General features: G+C 38.2%; 1 protein-coding gene across 2 annotated transcripts in view; it reads right to left on the reverse strand.

Moving 5' to 3' along the window:
- Positions 1–18,231, reverse strand: part of LOC126171596 (carboxypeptidase M) — a 307,417-nt gene that overhangs the window by 91,325 nt on the left and 197,861 nt on the right. For both annotated transcript variants that reach the window (XM_049920812.1, XM_049920813.1), the window contains exon 4: positions 14,730–14,866. In XM_049920812.1, coding sequence (XP_049776769.1) covers positions 14,730–14,866 — 137 coding nt within the window. The remainder of the gene's footprint in view (positions 1–14,729; positions 14,867–18,231) is intronic.

The raw sequence follows: 18,231 nt of genomic DNA on the forward strand, positions 1-18,231 counted from the left end.
TCAATCTTTTTTATGAATATTCGAGTGTTATATGAAGACATTTACTGTGGTTGCTCTAAATGTTGTAGAATTTCATCTCTAGGGAACAAGAGTTCTTTACTGATACCTGTAAGAAGCAAGTGTGAAGTTCAGATGGCAAGTATTGTTGTTTATTTCATTTAACCATTCATTGGAATATACAAAAATCTATTACGCCAATTGTTGTTGTAAGTATTAACATTGGAACGAGTTTTATTCCTAACAGTGACAAGGATCATGGTGTGTGAGACACATCAGTAGGCTCTTCATATCAACATTGGGGGTACATTTACATTTTTTTCTGTATTCAAAGGTCCAGATTTACTGTAAGCTTGTGTGTGTTGCCATAACTTATAAGCAAAATTTTAGATGCTTATTGCAGTACATTAGTGCTGAATGGAGTATCCTCAAATATTTTAGTGGATTACCACTTGCACTAGAGTTTGCTGGGCAACATCCAAACAAGACAATTATGATTTTGGCCAAATAAGATAATCACAAGTGAATGAGCATACTTGCAGATGAACATTATTAATCAGTGCCGTAGTCAAAGATAATTGTTGTACTAGTGTCAACAGATGAAGTCAACATTCATTAGTAAATACAGTTTGATGAACCTCAACCCTGGCATATGAAATCCATCTACAGAAGATGAACAAATACAGCAAACATGCTGCACAGTTTTTTTCACAACTATAAGCCAAAATTCCTTTAATGCAATATGTGACTGTGGAATGTCTAGAGATATGTGGAAAGCACTTGAGGTTTCCATACACTTTGAATGCGAACATTTTATGTTAGGCTTTATCGTGGCTGTTATTGACATTAAAGGAAACAACAAGTTTACTGTTACTGGTCGCCAGTGACTGTTTCATTTAATTTGTTGTTTCATTTAATTTCTGTACACATTTTAATTTGTGGAATACAGTAGGGCTTCTGTGTGTCTGGATTTTTTCTGACCCTTTTTGGGCCCTGAAATTTGCATTTGGAAGGAATTTTAAAATTTGTTAAAATTCTGGGATTTTGATTTGCTTTAGTGCAGAGGCGAATTATGCAACAAATTTGCAGCACAGTGTTCCATGTTACCAAAACTGAGTGCTGTAATACACAGCTGTTAAAGATTCCATATAATATATACCTCCATTGCATTGTTATGATAGTTACTTGTCAGCAAACTTCATGCTGTAGCCAGAGTTACCAACCTTAGTTATATAATTATGTACCAACAAGCTTAATCCCATATTCATTTCTACATAGAAGTACCACATTTGAACATAAAGGTTTTTACACAGTACTTTCTTGAAACTTCATAACTATCTTGTGTAATGTATGCCACAGCAGGGTGTTGTTAAGGAGTGGGAACCACGCCTGTGTTGTAAGTGCTAAGTAAGATGTTGGAAATTCTTTCCCCTGCACCATGTTCTGTTTCCCCATCTCTCCCCATACCCCTGAGATAAGTTTTATGACATAGTGCACATATGTTCTCAGTCATTGTTTGGTTGCAGTTTTGATAGTGAACTGATGTTTGATAAGCTATTAAATTAATGACAAGTATCCCTACAAGAGCTGGTTTATTATAAAATTGCAAGAAAAGTATGGTATCCTTGTTTTAAATGTGGCAGGGATGAATTCAAAAGTGAAGTAAAGGACGAAATTTACAAACACACAGGAGTCTGAAAAACTCAAAAGAGCTACCCAAGGAAAAGCATTATCTTCAAAATAAATTGTTTTTCATTAACTCAAGCTGTAAAGAAGAAGATGAACTGTGTGCCACTGAAGACACTTTGGTGTCTCATATTGTGAAGCTTTATAACAGCTGTAAAGTTATGGAATGAACAATTAGGTTGATAAAATCCCTTATTCCAGATTCCAGTGATGCAAAAAAGTTTTAAGTACAAAAACAAAAGCAGTAACAAACTCAGTAATTGCTCCTGATTCTGTTAAAAGTGTTGCAAGGAGTTTAGAAGATAATGACATAACTTCTTGTGGTATTTCTACCAATAGCAGTCCCGGTAACCATGGACCAGTGAAAACATTCCCAATTGTTATTCACTACTTTTATTAGAAAACTAGTTGTTTGCAATCCAATTTAATTGATCTGGATCAATAACCTAATTTGGCTGCAGACACTGTCCCTTTGTTTTTGGAGTGCTCTCCAGAACATGGGGCTTCTGGGTAAATGTATAGTATTCACAGGAGATAGTGGTAACAAACTGTTTGGAGGCAGGTGTTGGGATTCAGAAAGGAAAAACATTTCTTCAAAGCCATAAAAAAACTTTTACAGACAGAACTTTTGATTGGGGTTAGGTGTTGAGCTCATGTATTCATCAAGGTATGGGCACACTGGAGATAGATAGTGAAAGTATAATTTTCAAACAGTTCCAATATTTCCAGAACCATGCAGTCTGAACAACTAAACTTCACAAATTTTAAGAATTTCTCGAAACTGTGTACAGGTAATTGTTATCCTATAGCAAAACTAGGTGGTTATGATTACACCCAGGGGTAAACGGACTTATCCATATGTTAGTTACTGCAAAGAAGTACCACATTTGAACACAAAGGTTTATACATAATACTTTCTTGAAACTTCTCTGAAATCATATTTTCTCTCATAATAAAAGTCATCTACAATCATTAATAAGTTATTTGAAAATGAAATTAGCAAGATCTATCTATACCATTTACAAAAACCTGTTAGCATATCTCATTCACACACATCACGATTTGATAGAAAAACTAATTTCTTTTTTGAAATCCTTGGAAACTTACTGTCTGTTGATAACAAACTCACTGACTGTAAGGCCAATATGTTTGTGTGCATAACAGTGAAAGCTCTATTGGAAGAGAAATTGAAAGATGGACAGAATGCTGAAAGCAAAAAATTCACTGTGGCAGATGCTGCATTCTATGAAATATGTTCAGAGTATCTGCAGAAGTGATTAGCTCCCATGTAAGAGTTGATGTGTTTTATGTGGAAGTGCCTGACTGGAAGAATGTGGAATCAACCATTGAATATCTTTTGGGTAAAGGTGTACCTGTAGATCATATGAAATGTTTCAAGTAATTCTGCTGCCTGAAGATGTTTGTGGATATAGAATATAAATGGCTGGTCCCAACGGAGGTTCGAATCCTCCCTCAGGCATGGGTGTGTGTGTTTGTCCTTAGGATAATTTAGGTTAAGTAGTGTGTAAGCTTAGGGACTGATGACCTTAGCAGTTAAGTCCCATAAGATTTCACACACATTTGAACTTTTTTTTTTTTTTTTTTTTTTTTTTTAATATAAATGTAACGATGTTTACAGTAATCTTAAATATCAAACAGAATAGATCATGTATTTTTAGAAATCCAGACATTCTTTCCACTATTTGGAACTGCTAACACTCACTCACCCACTGCATGGACAAGGTCAGCTGCCATGTGGGCTACACCGAAGATCTCATAATACAAAGAGTTTGCGGTGAGCATTTATCCACTTTAGCAAAAAAGTTTTCTCACTGTAATGTAATGATGACTCAGGGTCATCACACCAACTGAAATCACACCAACTGAAGCAAGTGGGTGAACCACTTTCAGATAAAATGATAATAACCAAGTTGTTGTCATCAGCAGAGGTACAAATGTTTTCTGTTTAGCATGGGAGTCCATCCCCTTTGAGAAGCCAACACCTAATGAGTTAACTTGAAGATTATTTACTAAGGAAGAGAGAAACAATCAGTTCAATCGGCCAGATATAGCTGTGGCCAGTGTGAGCAGGCAGGACTGTAAAAATAAAGCTAAGTGAGAAATGAGAAGCTGCATTTATTTTAAGAAAAGAGGTCATCTGACATCAGACTGGCGATTGTTGAAGTTCAAAGAAGGCAAAAATCTCAGGATGTAAATGCCTCAATTTTTATCAGTCAAGGAGCTGACAAAGAATATTATTGGTTCATGGATATAGGTGCTAGTGAGTATATGTGCAATATGAGAGACTTGTTTAAGAAACTGGACAGCGTGCAAAGTTCAATCAAAGCTACTGTAGGTAATAGTAAACTTCTTCATGTGACTGGTTGCAGCACTGTAGAACTGTATGCATGGAATGGGTTAAGTTTACCAAAACAGTACTTAGTGGAGTGTTTTTTTGTGCCTGAACTGAAATTCAATCTGTTTTCGGTAGGAACCATGTTGGACAAAGGCTTATGTTTAGTGTCAAACAAGGAACAATGTGAATTATTGAACACTAAAGGGGAACTATGCATTATATAAACATGTCAATAAAATGTACTGTATGTTGTTTTCCTTAAATGGAACACAATCAGAACTGTTAGTGGTTGATGTAGGCAGAAAAAAAACACTCTATAGTTGACAGTAATGACACTGGTAACTTTTCATTGGTCAGTGTCGGTAGAGAGTGTGTGTGTGTGTGTGTGTGTGTGTGTGTGTGTGTGTGCGCGCGCGCATGAGTAATGAACTTTGGTGTGGTACATTTGTCAAAATATGTTGAAAACTGGAGTCTTTGGCATCAGAAATTGTGCCATCAGAGCATTACACATGTGAGAGAGTTAATGTCCCGCAGATTTTGTTGAAAAATTTGTCACCTGTGAAGAGTGGAGGATCAAGATATTTTTTGATTTTGTAGAATGATTACTCAGATTATTGTAAAATATTCTTTATGAAACAAAAGGATGTGGTTAAAGGGTTGGTCAAGGACGATGCAGAGAGAAACTGGTCTAAAAATTAAAGTTGTAAGGAATGAAAATGGACAGGAGTTTACAAATACTGATTCAGGCACATTTTTGAGTGAAAAGGCCATAACTCTTAAAGAAGCACCATGTACACTCCACAGCAAAATGTAAAAGCTAAAAGAGAAATGTGCACCCCTTTGTTGAAGCTACTCATCCAATGATTTACAGAATGTCCAATCATTTCCGGGCTGAAGCAGCTACCACTGCAGCTTGTATTTTAAATCAAACAAGTTCAAGTCCTAAGGGAGATAAAACTCCTTTTGAAACCTTTATGGCAGAGAATTATCCTTATAAGATTTGATAATACTTGAGGTTCATGTGTCTGCCTTGTACTGCAGAAAAGAGACTGAAACTAGACCCCAAAACAAGATTTATTTAGGATTATGATGCTGATGTGAGCAGGTACAGAATATTTATACCTTCCACAAAGAAAACTGAGGTGCATCAAAATGTAGTTTCTTGCCACCAGCAGTATCTGAAAGGGAGAAGAAAACTTGTGTCCCTGTAATAGAATAAGACATTATTTTTGTGATGAAGAGAACATAGATAAAGTTTCAGAATCATATGGGCAGAAAGGTATAGAAATGAGGATTGCAGTTGCAGAAGAAAATAGAAGTCAGCTTAGAGAAGAACTAGAAATTAATGAACATAGAGAAAATGGAGAAGATTCTTTTGAAAATGCAGGGAAAAATATAGATGAGGATGAGAGGCCTTATAATTGAATACTCAACACCCAAATTACTTAGGGGATTTTAAGTTGGGCCTTTTGACAGCACATAATGATGATGACTCAAGCACCTACACTGAACTGATGTCTTGTAGTGATGCTGAAAATTGGAAAGATGCCATAGAAGGAGAATCACAAACCCTGGAAGAAAATAATAAATGGAATTATGTATGCAAGCCAAATGATTGAATGTTGTTGACACTAAATGGATTTTTCTATGTAAAAGAAATGAGAAGGTAATGTTGTTTTTTCTTATAAAGCTCATTTTATAGCTAAAGGTTTCCAACAAGGAGCAAAGTATTTGTAAATATGCAGTACAGTAGCAAAATTAGCTTCAGTGTGACTTTTTCTAGCTTTCTGCAATGATAATAGCTTTCCCATTTATCAGCTGGATGCTTGTAGTGATTTTCTCTATGGAGAGGTAGCTAGAGGCTTTTATGTTGAACTACTTATTGGATGTTTGCAATAAAATAGATGGTAAAGTTTGTAAACTTAGAAATGCTCTGCATGGTTTAAAGGTTTCACCCAAAAGTTAGAATGTTAAATTCCACACAGTGATAACTGGCTTAGGATTTGTAACTAGAGATTTTGAGTATTACTTATATATGGTGTGACTGAATTCATTAGCCCAATTATTAACTGTTGAAAATAAAGGAATGGAGTACTGATACACCTAAACCAACTTTGGATGAATTTCCTTTGGTGAGAAATGAAATGGTTTCCAGTATGTGAATAAAACACATAAAATATGATCACCTTACAAAACTACATAAGCAAAGCTATTTCACAGATGAAGTTGGCACTTGACTTCGTTGTTGTGTAGCATGTAACAGCCTAACAAAAACACAATGTCATTGTTTTCAATTCCATCTCTGTACAGAGTTTAGAATTTTTTATTTTGCACTCGTACTGCTGTCACAGCAAAGTCTTCAAAGGACATCCTTCAGTTTAGAAAAAGGACAGCAATCTCAGGGTACTAATCCTTGGCAGTATGATTCATGTGCTACCGTACTGAAATTCAGCTTCCTTAGCCTATCCATGGGGGCCAGCAAAGCACTGTCATGATTAAACTACACAGTCCATTTATTAATATTTGTCACATCAGACTATACTTCAGTGCCTTTTTGGTAATGAACTGAGTTTCTTATTGTACCCCATTCCTGGAAATCACTATGTATAACACCATCTGGAATCTAGTAAATAATGCTGATGTCAGTGTTTGGAATTTTTTCTTGGTTGCTCTTTTCATGCTTCATGTTTGTGTAACAAAGATTCATTTACAGTGGCAATGCTTTGAAGAAGCTCTTCAGACTCATAATATAATAGAAGCTATTGGCAAAAAAAAAGTAGTTTTTATTAATAAGCAAAACAATAAGATAAATAAGATATCCTATTACTCTTTTGTCAGTATTCCACAGACTGCTGTTTTGTCTAATTGTAGCAAAGATTCACTTACAGTGACAGTACTTCAAAGAAGCTCTTCAATCTCATGTAACTTAACAGAAGCTGCCAACAAATTTGTGGTTTATGACCTTTCATTTCAGATGACCAAAAGAAAAGAAAAAAAGAAGAAAAAGCAGCAAAACAATAAGATGTCCTACACATGCTCCTGAAATCCTTAATGTAGAAGTAATTTTTCATTGAAGGTGATTTGCAAAATCATGTTTATCAAACAGTTCTTGTGTTCTAACTTGGCTATCTACAAGCCATCTACTTAGTCACTCAGTGATTACATAAGGAAACTGTTAATTAAAAAAATTCAGATTAGTTTGTGAATCCTGACATAAGCAAAACATACTGTTGAAAAAACTCTGTGACTGATGTTGCTTAGATTGCAGAGGTAGAACTTTCCACAATCTGTTCCATTTGGGTTGCAATAAGAAAGTGAACCTGCACTGTGGCACCAAGTAAGATTGTAGACACTGGAGGCATGACAGCTAGTTTCATATCCTCGTTTGCTGACATATGAAGCCAATGAAGGCATTATTAAATTAATCTACATTAGGCTTCATTTATTTTCCAGTAAGTATTAGACAAGTCTACATATCTCAAACAATCAAATGATTTCCACCTCTACTGCCATTTTCTAGTTTTCAGTACCTACAGATAATTTGGAAAGAGGCGTGCAAAATCCACATTACATCAGCACATGTACACACATGCATTAGCTGCCTGCACATGTTCTGAAATACACTTATTTTCTCCTCTCTTCACTATTTGTGTACTATTGCATTCCTCTCTTTGTCCTTCTCCCAATACCTTCTCAAACACACATTGCTGCCAGTGCTCGGAGTTTAAATCTACCTGCCTGCAACTTTACTATGTTTGACAAACTGCATTTCTTCTGCCATAGCTATTACTATTTCCACTATTTATGTCATGGTTTTCTAAGAGTTGGGTTCTATGTTAGACGTAACGTCTATTACAAGGCGTGTGCTGTAATGTATGCCCCCTGCCAGATAAAGGAAGTGAAGTGCCCAGAAAGGGAAGAGGAAACAAAATGAAACTTAAAGCATTGAGAGAGTACATGTTATTATTTCACTGATTACCAAATCTAGTCACATTTACACAGAATTTGGAAGAATGAGCCCACTTACCAGTGTGACATTGCACCCCCTTTGGCCTGCATGCACGCACTAATTCAGTTTGGAAGTGTGTCGTACAACCATTGTATCCTCTTGTGAGGCAAGCTGGTCCATAACTATTGTAATTTGTCATTAATATTCTGGATGTTGACACTGGAATGAAGTTGACTTCCGAGTTGATGCCATATATGTTCTATCATAAGTGATCATATATGATCACTGATGGTGCAGGCTATGGAGTTACCTCAACATTACACAAAGTTCATATGTGTTGTGAGTGGGCAAGCATTGCTTTGTTGAAATGTGGCACCACAACACTGATGCATGAGATGTGACAAACATATGAGGATGCAGGATGTCTGTGATGTACAATTGTTACATCAGAGTTTCCTGAATCACTGCCAGCTGTGACCTGATAACATACCCGATGGCGCTCCACACCATGATGGCAGGAATGAAACAGCTGAGTCTATCCGAAACATTGGAAGAATGTTACCTCTCCCATGTCACCACCATATTGGCCAATTATAATCATCCAGGGTTGTGCAGAACTATGATTCATTGCCAAACACAATGCAATGCCATTCATCAGCAGTCCACGCTTCACAGTCATGGCAATTCTCCAAACACAGCTATTTGTATTGTGATGTTAATGGCGGCCTATGCGTGGAATGGCAATTCCTTAGTCTGGCTGCTGCTAGTCTCCAACGAAGAGTGCAGAATATCAGAGAATGTTTCACAGTATGTTTTCAGATGGCATGCACGATGTAAAGGGGTTACAATATGTTTGGTGTACAATACGGCAACCCTCTCTTGTGGTCAAACATAGTCGACCAGAACCTTGTTGATGAGTACGCCTGTACTCATGTTCCCATGGTCTCCAACACTGTCCTATCCAATTGCTTGAGGAGTCGGGATATTGCACAACTCGACCAGCTGACCAAATGGAGACCCACAATGCAGCCCCGCTGAAAGCCTGTCTCATGCTGATACCATTGTCTCACATGAGAATGTGGCATCTTCATGTCACTCACAGTGATCTTTCATATGACGGTGTTCACACCTGGTCTGAAGTAAGAGAGTGCATAGTGGCAGGAAGAATGACCTACGTTAGTCATTGCTAAAGCTCTAAGTGACTCAGAAAGGAGTTCAGTATGTAGCATAAAAATCTTTAATACTATTCCAAATGTGAGACAGCATCAGTGTGGTAGCAAAACAAATTTCAGATCAAATCTCAAATCATTTCTCCCAGATAACACCTTCTACTCTGAAGGCGAATATTTAATTAAACAGTGATAACATTTATAATTTAGAAGAGTCTACTTTGTTGATAATTTTGTTTCTTGGGGAACTTGAGTAGTGACAAAGACAAATATACTGTACTCATTTTAATCCAAATGTGTTATTTAGTTAGGCCTATATGTGAATGCCGAGCATGAAGATATGAACAGAAACAAACCACATACACGAAACTTACTGTCTCATTCTACATCATTTCGATTGAAATACTGGAACTTATGTGTAAAATATTTAATTTACTAGCTAACTAACGTCATGGATGCCAGAAATGATACTAGAGCACCTTAGTGATCATAATAGCCAGCTAAGAACTGCAAAATGGATTCAGCAGCATAGCACATTAAGAGGAAATTTGAAACAAGTGGCTTTGTAGACCTGGAAGAAGCACCTATGGGATTGCATCACTTCAACAGAAGATTGAATGGTAAACGTGACAAGTTCTTATGTGGGCTAAGGATGCTCTGCTCAGCCATTGAACTTCCTGGTATTGATGGCATGCAGCATCACCAATAAAGGCAACATAAAGACAATGAATATAATCATACGTTCAGAAACCGAAGTAAGAGATGTTGGAGAAGATTTCAGATTTGTGAAAATGTTTTCTTACAATTACAAAAGTACAAAATAGAACAGACGCAGGCAAGCTCAACGAGTGGGATGCTCTGAAATGCAGAAGCTTCAGCGACTGACTAGAAATTCGATTTACGAAAGAAGGAAGGATGATTAGTGTTTAACGTGCCGTTGACAACGCGGCCTTTATGGATGGAGCACAAGCTCGGATTCCGAGAATATGGAAAAGGAATCGCTCCGGCATTTGCCTGGAGCGATTTACATACATTACGGACAACCTACATCTGGATGTCCGGATGGGGTTTTGAACCATCGTCCTCCCGAATGCGCGTCGAACATGATTTACGGACAACCTAAATCTGGATGGCTGGATGGGAATTTGAACCATCGTCCTCCCGAATGCGAGTCCAACATAGTTTACGGTATCTGGAGTTTTATTTAAGCCAGTTCGACAGCAATCCGAGAGACGAACAATACAGGCAGTGAAAAAAGTGCTACGATGTTTGCAGAACACAATAACCGCAGAACTAGTTTATTAGAAATCAACGTGGTAACCGTCGCAGTCTGGAGAGGTGACTTAAACGACAAATGTATTTCAGCGGACATGTGATAGTTTCGGAGATGCAGCAATAAGTTAGAGCAATGACAAAGAGCTGATTATGCATTAAGCACTACCGAAGAGTAATTCGTCGCTCTAACCGGACTTCCAAGAGAAACAAGCCGACAAAAACCCTTCTGAAAGATATACATGAAGTAGATGTGCAGCTGGGTCCTATGTAGATAATCGGCCTGCGAAATACTTGCAAATAATCGTAAGTCGTCGGAAAGTGAGAACTATGTGGGACCTAATAAAAGAACGTTCTACGAGACAGGAAAGATAGAAGAGAATAAAAATTTGAAGTGCTTCACAGTCACAAGTCAGAAGCGCTACGCACATTTCCTCGCGAAAGTAATGGACAATGTGAAGACGAATCAGAAATCACGTGCTATGTTAAATGTAAGCGTAGGTTTCCATGGCCTTTGTGACTGTAGCTCAGTCCTGAGGGAGGCCTCTTGCAACAGAGGCAGAAACGTTGGACTGTTTTCTATTGACAATGTGGTCAACATCCCAGCAGAATTTTATTGACACGTGCTGTGTTATTGTCGGTGCACTACAGGTGTAGAGCTCAGCTACTACAAATCAACATCAAGGATATAAAGGACCGGTAGGTCGAAGAGAAAAAACAGCGATGCTGATTCTTTTGGCTTGCGTTAATTCAACGAAGTTAATTCTATGAAATTAGTGGGAACTGTGGATTAATAACAAGACAGTTTGTTTCCTTAAAAATGACGTGATACCTGATTATTTTTAAGACTTCAAACTATTCATGTGGGCTCAAAAATATATTGTATCCACATAAATGTGGCAATTGTGTGTCAAACAATAAGACACATTGTGTTCCTAAAAATAATGTTGTATGTGTTTATTTCAATATTTCAAACAGTTCATCCAGGGTTTAAAATAAAGATAATTTCAACGAACTTTCAACAACTTACACTGTTGATTCAACCATCAGTTAGAGCCAGAAGAAAGAACAAAATAATAAGAAAGACAATTGAAGGGAAATTGGTCTTTAAGGTCTCTTTGACTACGAGGTCATGGGAGGAGATGAACATGCTCAGATTCGACAAGAAAGGGGTAGAAACATCGTCTTCGCCTTTTTGAAGGACCACTTCGGCATTCCGCTGCGTGGTTGGGTGAATAAGAAACTATTTCTGTATTTCAAATTTATGGTCACAAACCATTGTCCTGAGGTCCCATATTTCAGTCAACAATAATCATTCTCAGGTACGGTGGGGGAAACCACTAAGAACTTAAATCAGGACAACTGGATGAGGTTTCCAACAGCGCTCCGCCAGTGCATTCACTTTAAGAAAATTAGCGATGCAAACATATAGTTTCATATTTGGTAGATTGAAATTACACCAGCTAGAATCTTGATGGTGATAGAAGCGAAGATGCGTCTACCTGAAACTTTTGCCACTAAAGAGGTAGAATGTGACCAATATGTTGAAACGAGGTATGTGAGAACAGTAATTAGCCTGACTTTTTATCTACCAAAAATTTTATTATTTTCAAACAACAATATTATCTCCTTCACTGTAGTTCCCTTGGCAGCTGTATACCAGCGGAGTCATTGTTCCCAGTCTTGGTAAGACGCTGAAATGTTTCACCTGTTAGGGCCCTTAACATGTCAGTCACATTCTTTTGAATGATCTCCAGAGTCCCAAAATGACATCCTTTTAAGTCTTTTTCAATTTCAGGAAAAGAAAATAGTCACAAGGACTCACATCAGGTGAACAGGGGGGCTATGGAACAACGAGAATGCCTTTTGAGAAAATAAAAACTCCGCGATGGAACTGGCCGTGTGACATAGGGCGTTGTCAGATGCAGCATCCGCTTGTCTGCAATGTCTGGTCTCACTCGATTCACTCTTTTCCTGAGCCATCTTTGTAAAACAGTGGGATGACAGCATTTCCTGAAACAACAAATTTCGTCGTTTCGTTTGTTTTTGAACCAGGTTAATCTTCAAGACGTTCTTGGTCTTCCAAAAATGACTTGTGCCAGCGCGAAAAACTTGGGCTCTTGATAACGATTGTTCCCCATAAGCCTGTTTTAAATTTCAAAGGTCACACTCGCGGATTCCCCAAGTTTAGCACGAAAGCCGACTGCATAACGTTTCTCTAAATGCTGCTGTTCCGTTTTCGTAACACACAACAAAAACAAATCTCAAAAAATGATGGCGCTCTCGAAAATCACGTGATGGTTGTGCGAAGCTGAAACACGGTCTGAGCATCTGGACGGGGTGAACATACCGATCTACACAAGTAGAGCAACACATTGTTGCCATATCGCTCGTCGTGTTGTCAGTCTCAGTGCTTTTCTCGCACAACTCGTAGTACATGACAAGTAACTGACTGCAAACAGGAAAGAACAGGAATAAAGTCGAGTCCTTGCAAGTAGGAAACGTTAAGCCCCGATTGGTGTTATGTAATTAACTGTCTGAAGTATCGAATTTAATTATTATATCGTCAGCATTAGCATGGTCACTACAACGCTATCGAAACAAAATCCTACATATTCATGCATGGTAAATATTTTTTCATATGCACGACACACCATGACCAAAATATAAACTGTTTAATATCTTTAAAAAACGAATGGTTGGAACATGTATATTTCATGCTTCCTTTCCTTCTTCACTCAATTTTGTGTATTTACAGTGGAAGAAAAATACTGGGTGCGCATAAAATTCAGGAACACTTTCAATTATTTATTGCACAAGAACTAAACATTGTACAGATGTCATACATATTGCATTTTGAACAGAAATTTTGAAAGTTCTGTTTACAAACACTCGGTATGCGAGCCCGTCAGACATCAATACAGTAATTGAATTCTTGTCATACCTGTCCCAGCACGGCATCGTCGACTGTGGCAGTCGCTTCCCGAATTCTGTCGTGGAGCTCTGCTACATCACGTGGTAGAGGCGATACGTACACTAGATCTTTAACGTGTCCCCACAGAGAAAAGTCACACAGAGTGAGTTCTGGTGATCGGGGAGGCCATTTCATGAAACAGCTGTTTTCTTCTCAAGCATGGCCCGAGTCCCATCCTGCTGAAAGATGAACGGAGAGCCCGATTGCATTTGAGGCATCAGCCATTGCTGCAACACGTCCAAGTAGGAATACCCACTGATAGTGCTCTCGGCGAAGAAGAATGGCCCTTAGAATTTTCGACGTGACTAGGTACAAAAAACATTTACCTTTGGGAAATCCCGCTCAAATTAAATGCATTCGTGTGGATGCTTTGAAGCCCAGATTCGACAATTATGCTTGTTCACTTTCACATTAGTGTGAAAATTAAGTGCTAAAAATTAAGTGATAAACAATGCCATCCCCATTCTCATTCAATTGTTGGAACTGCAAACAAAACTCAAAACGCTTGTCTTTGTTGTCGTCACTGAGCTTCTGCACTAGCTCCAATTTGAATAGTTTCATAGACAGCTTCTGTCACAGGACTTTCCACACTGTCATTGCAGCTATTTCGAGATCACGGGAAGTACGCACCGATTTCTTGGACTCCTTATGAATGTGTCTCGTACGCGCTCCACATTCACTTCATTCACACTGGGACATCCCATCTCTTTGCCGGGCACAAGCAACCCGTCGTAATGAATTTGTTGTGCCAGTGGTAATTGGAGTTTCTTGTTGGTGGCTTCTTACCGTACTTGGTTCTAAACATCTGCTGAACAACTGTAGCACACTTGTTTTTGTCGAACTCCAACACACAGAAAGCTCGCTCTACACCTGAATTCGCCATGTTTGCGACTAGCGCTGACTATCTGCAAATTACCAAACTACGTTGTGGCGGTATTCTGGGTTTCTCTTCAAAATGACATACGTATGATAACTGTACAATGTTTGGCTCTTGTGCAATAAATAATTGAAAGTGTTCCTGGACTTTATGTGCACCCTATATACAACGTGAGATAGTTATTGTATCAGTGACACTATCGTTTGCGTTTATTTTTAAATGACTTTATTTACTGTAAGCGAATATTTCCTTGTGATTTAATCATCAATGGACAGGAGCTTAAAAGTGTGTGAACAACTGATACTATAACGGAAGATTTATCAGTTTTCGACAAAACAAACAGCATAACCTCATTCAATAGACAGCTCATACCATGATTTCATAACAGTAAAACAACAGGATAAAATAGAGAGGAAAAGAAGCTATCCTCATAAGTGTATGAGAGTCACCTCCCCTGGCCGCCGTCACATTGGCCTTCACGAGCCACCTCAAAGCCGTCAGGGTTCATCGATGGCAGGATATGGATGCGTGTGTTGTCCAGCAACCACTTGATGTACGGGTCTGTGTGGTAGCTTGTAACCAGATACTGCAACAGAACACACGACATTCGTGAACTTGGTTATACAGCAGTTATATGCATCAGTGAAAAATTTAATTAAACTCTGTGGTAAAAAACTTAAATAGCCATCACAATATGATTCACTTTTTGAAGGGCAACTGATCATGAAGGCATCCACAGTTTCCATGACACAGAGAGTCCTTAATGTATTATTTATGCCTGCCACTGATAACGTGAAAATCTAATGCTCCTCTGTCTACAAAATTATACACAGATACCCCAGAAAACTCTGAAATTTTATTTTATAGTTGACTATACTTAGTTCATCATAAGAATAAACCTGGAACGCGATGATTGGTCAGCATCCCTAGCTCTCATCATTGGTATTGTTCCGCTCTTGGAAGTAGGTCCAACTTTGGTATTAAGATACCTTATTACTATCTCATTGTGAAAGAAACTTTAAGACAATGTATTAAAAGCCATCAACGTTTTTCTTAATCATACTTTAGCTACGTAATTTGTATTTCAAAAATTGTGTGTAGTCAGTCTCTCTAAACGCTACTTGTACTCTGATTGTCTCACTGCTCATACGAACTGTGAAAATCGCGGGACTGCTTCCTGCTTGGTAGTGAAACACGCGCACGGAACACCGTTAATGGCGAGAAACAAGTTGTTCTTAACGTTATTCACAAGATTGCAGAGAAAAATCAGCTTTCATGTTTTTCAAGAAACACTGTGTACTAAATATAAGGGAGGGCGCTATGAATACATGCGTGGCGTAGACGGTAGCGTCGTAAACGCTAATCGTGTAAGATAGCTGGCGGCAGTTAGAAACACACTGTGTCTATAATTTTCTTTGTTTGGTTTGAATACCTAAATCATTTAAATGTGAAATTCATCAAGTATATGTTAATTAACTCATACTTAACCATTATTTTTCTTCTATTTTGTAATTACATATCGCACTCAAAATTATGTTTTTCATTAGAAATATACATATTTAACTATCGATATTTTTTAAAAGATTGTTGAAGTTAAGAAAACGTTACACAACTAAATTTTTGGAGGAAAATTAAAAAATCAAATACTGTTTATTTGAATATGCCCATTGTTTTGTAGGACAGGTGTTGTCTCACACGAGCCAGAGTGATAAGCATCGTAAATACAAGGAAAACAATAATTTTCGCGGCGTCCAGTGCACTAACAAATACTGCATTTTTACAGTTGTCACGTAACATTGCAATCTGAACCCAATACAACTGATCTGGAGCCAAGTTAAGGGATTCGTCGCGAGAAATACCAAGACATTTAGCTGCCAAACGTACCGGAACTAATGCACAAAGCCTTGTGACACATCACTGCCAATGATGGCGAAATGCAGAACAGCACGTCATAAAAGAGATGGGGGAAATGCTGATTTTTGATGACATGGGATTCTGATTATCGCCTCCTTATCAAGTAGTAATATAGAAATGTGCCTTATTCCTCGGAGTCCGATATGGAAGGAGTAGGCCTACAGGGATTACCAGACGACTGACTGCAACACCTTCAGTGGCTTCGATATTTAGCTAAATGGGAAATCGGCAGTGCACTTTTATGCCACACAGCTCATGCAGAAAAATTACCCTTGTTAAAGACAGGAATTTTCATCAGTCTTGTTTTTAATTACAATACTATGTTAGCTAAGATCGAGAGCATGTTATGTTTTCCGTCCGGTGTATCGCCTGAACTTTGCCACGTATTATTCCCTTTTATTTAAAATTTAATTGACATTCAAAGCTATATTGTTTCTCTGCTCGTCTCTTTTTATGCCTTTACTGCAACTGTTCACATCACTTTAGGTTAGTTGGAGCATTTGCATGACCAGTGCTGTCCAAGTTAAATGCGCCGATAAAGCTGCTGCCCTGCATCATCGCTGAATTGATGTACGCGTAACGCACAGCATAATACATATCCTCATTATCGTACTTGACTGTACTGGAAACAGCTTTGGCTTCCGCTCCACGTGAAACGAAATCCAATAAAAAGGTTCCAGCAAAGGTGGAAGAATACGTAGTGTGATGTTTATATGAGGTTTATTCTTCCCTTCCACGGGGAGGGGCGGAGACGACGACGGCAACACGAGATAAGTAGAGCACTTAAGTTGTTTCCATTTGTGCTTAAAGTAGTTTCTTCGTCCATATATTTCCTATATTGCGTTTAGTATCACAATTACAAAGTATACTTTAATTTAACATTATCTTACGATATAGATGAGAACATATTTCTGCAACCGAAACGCAAGTTTTGAAAGTCCTGATAGACCTTTAGTGTGTATATCTGATGAGAAAGAACATACTTACGAAATTCCTAAACGGAGACCTAATACACCTAAAGCCTGAAAATTAAAACTTTTATCATGATATTGCAGATCACATGATTGCCACAGGAAACACAACAGAGTGTGTACTGTGTACCTGTCTTTTGGACCTAAAAAGTTTCTTATTCGAAACCTGGAAGGAGAATACTGGAAATAATTTGTCAACACGCGAAGACAGATTCTCATCATTGCAAAAGTGCTGCGGCAGGTGAGTCAATAAATACTATTTAATTGAGTAACATGTTAAACAGTTAAAACTATAAGAACGCTCCGTAACCACCAACTCTAACGTATATTTATTAGTCACAACGCAGTTCGGCGCCTCGGTTTCATATTCAGGAGACGACCTAGGTCGTTCGTTTATCAATATAGCTACATTAGCACAACAACATGTTATTTTCTGGAGTTTTGTTCCATTTGTGCCTTATGTTAACGTGGTGAACTCTTGTTTCCGTACTTTCCACTTTTCAAATTGCAGTAATCAGTCACGAATCAAAGTACCCCCCCCCCCCCCCCCCAACCCGACTATCACAGAGCCGGCCGTTGTGGCAGAGCGGTTTTAGACTCTTCAGTCTGGAACCGCGCGACCGCTACGTCGCAGGTTCGAATCCTACCTCGGGCATAGATGTGTGTGCTGTCCTTAGGTTAGTTAGTTGAGTAGTTCTAAGTTCTAGGGGACTGATGACCACAGATGTTAAGTCCCATAGTGCTCAGAGCCATTTTTTGTTCCAAGGACACATATCTATTGCTCAGAACAGTGAGTCATTCAATGGGATATATCTAGGAACTTCAACTACATAATGCAAGATTTTCCACGGGAAATTTGTAATGAGGGGAAGAGAGACAAAAGTATCTCACTGATTTTGTTTCGCATGCCTCTACGTACTACACATCATGGATTCATAACAAAATGTGAGACACTTCCATGTATTTACGTGCTGTAAGTCAGTTTTCATCGTATCCTGATTCAGTGGCCTTATAAGCTTAATAACAAACGAAGATAAGTTTTAGCGACCACTTGACCACATTGCAA

The sequence above is a fragment of the Schistocerca cancellata genome, chromosome 1, assembly GCF_023864275.1.
Source record: "Schistocerca cancellata isolate TAMUIC-IGC-003103 chromosome 1, iqSchCanc2.1, whole genome shotgun sequence".
Classification (NCBI taxonomy): Eukaryota; Metazoa; Arthropoda; class Insecta; order Orthoptera; family Acrididae; genus Schistocerca; species Schistocerca cancellata.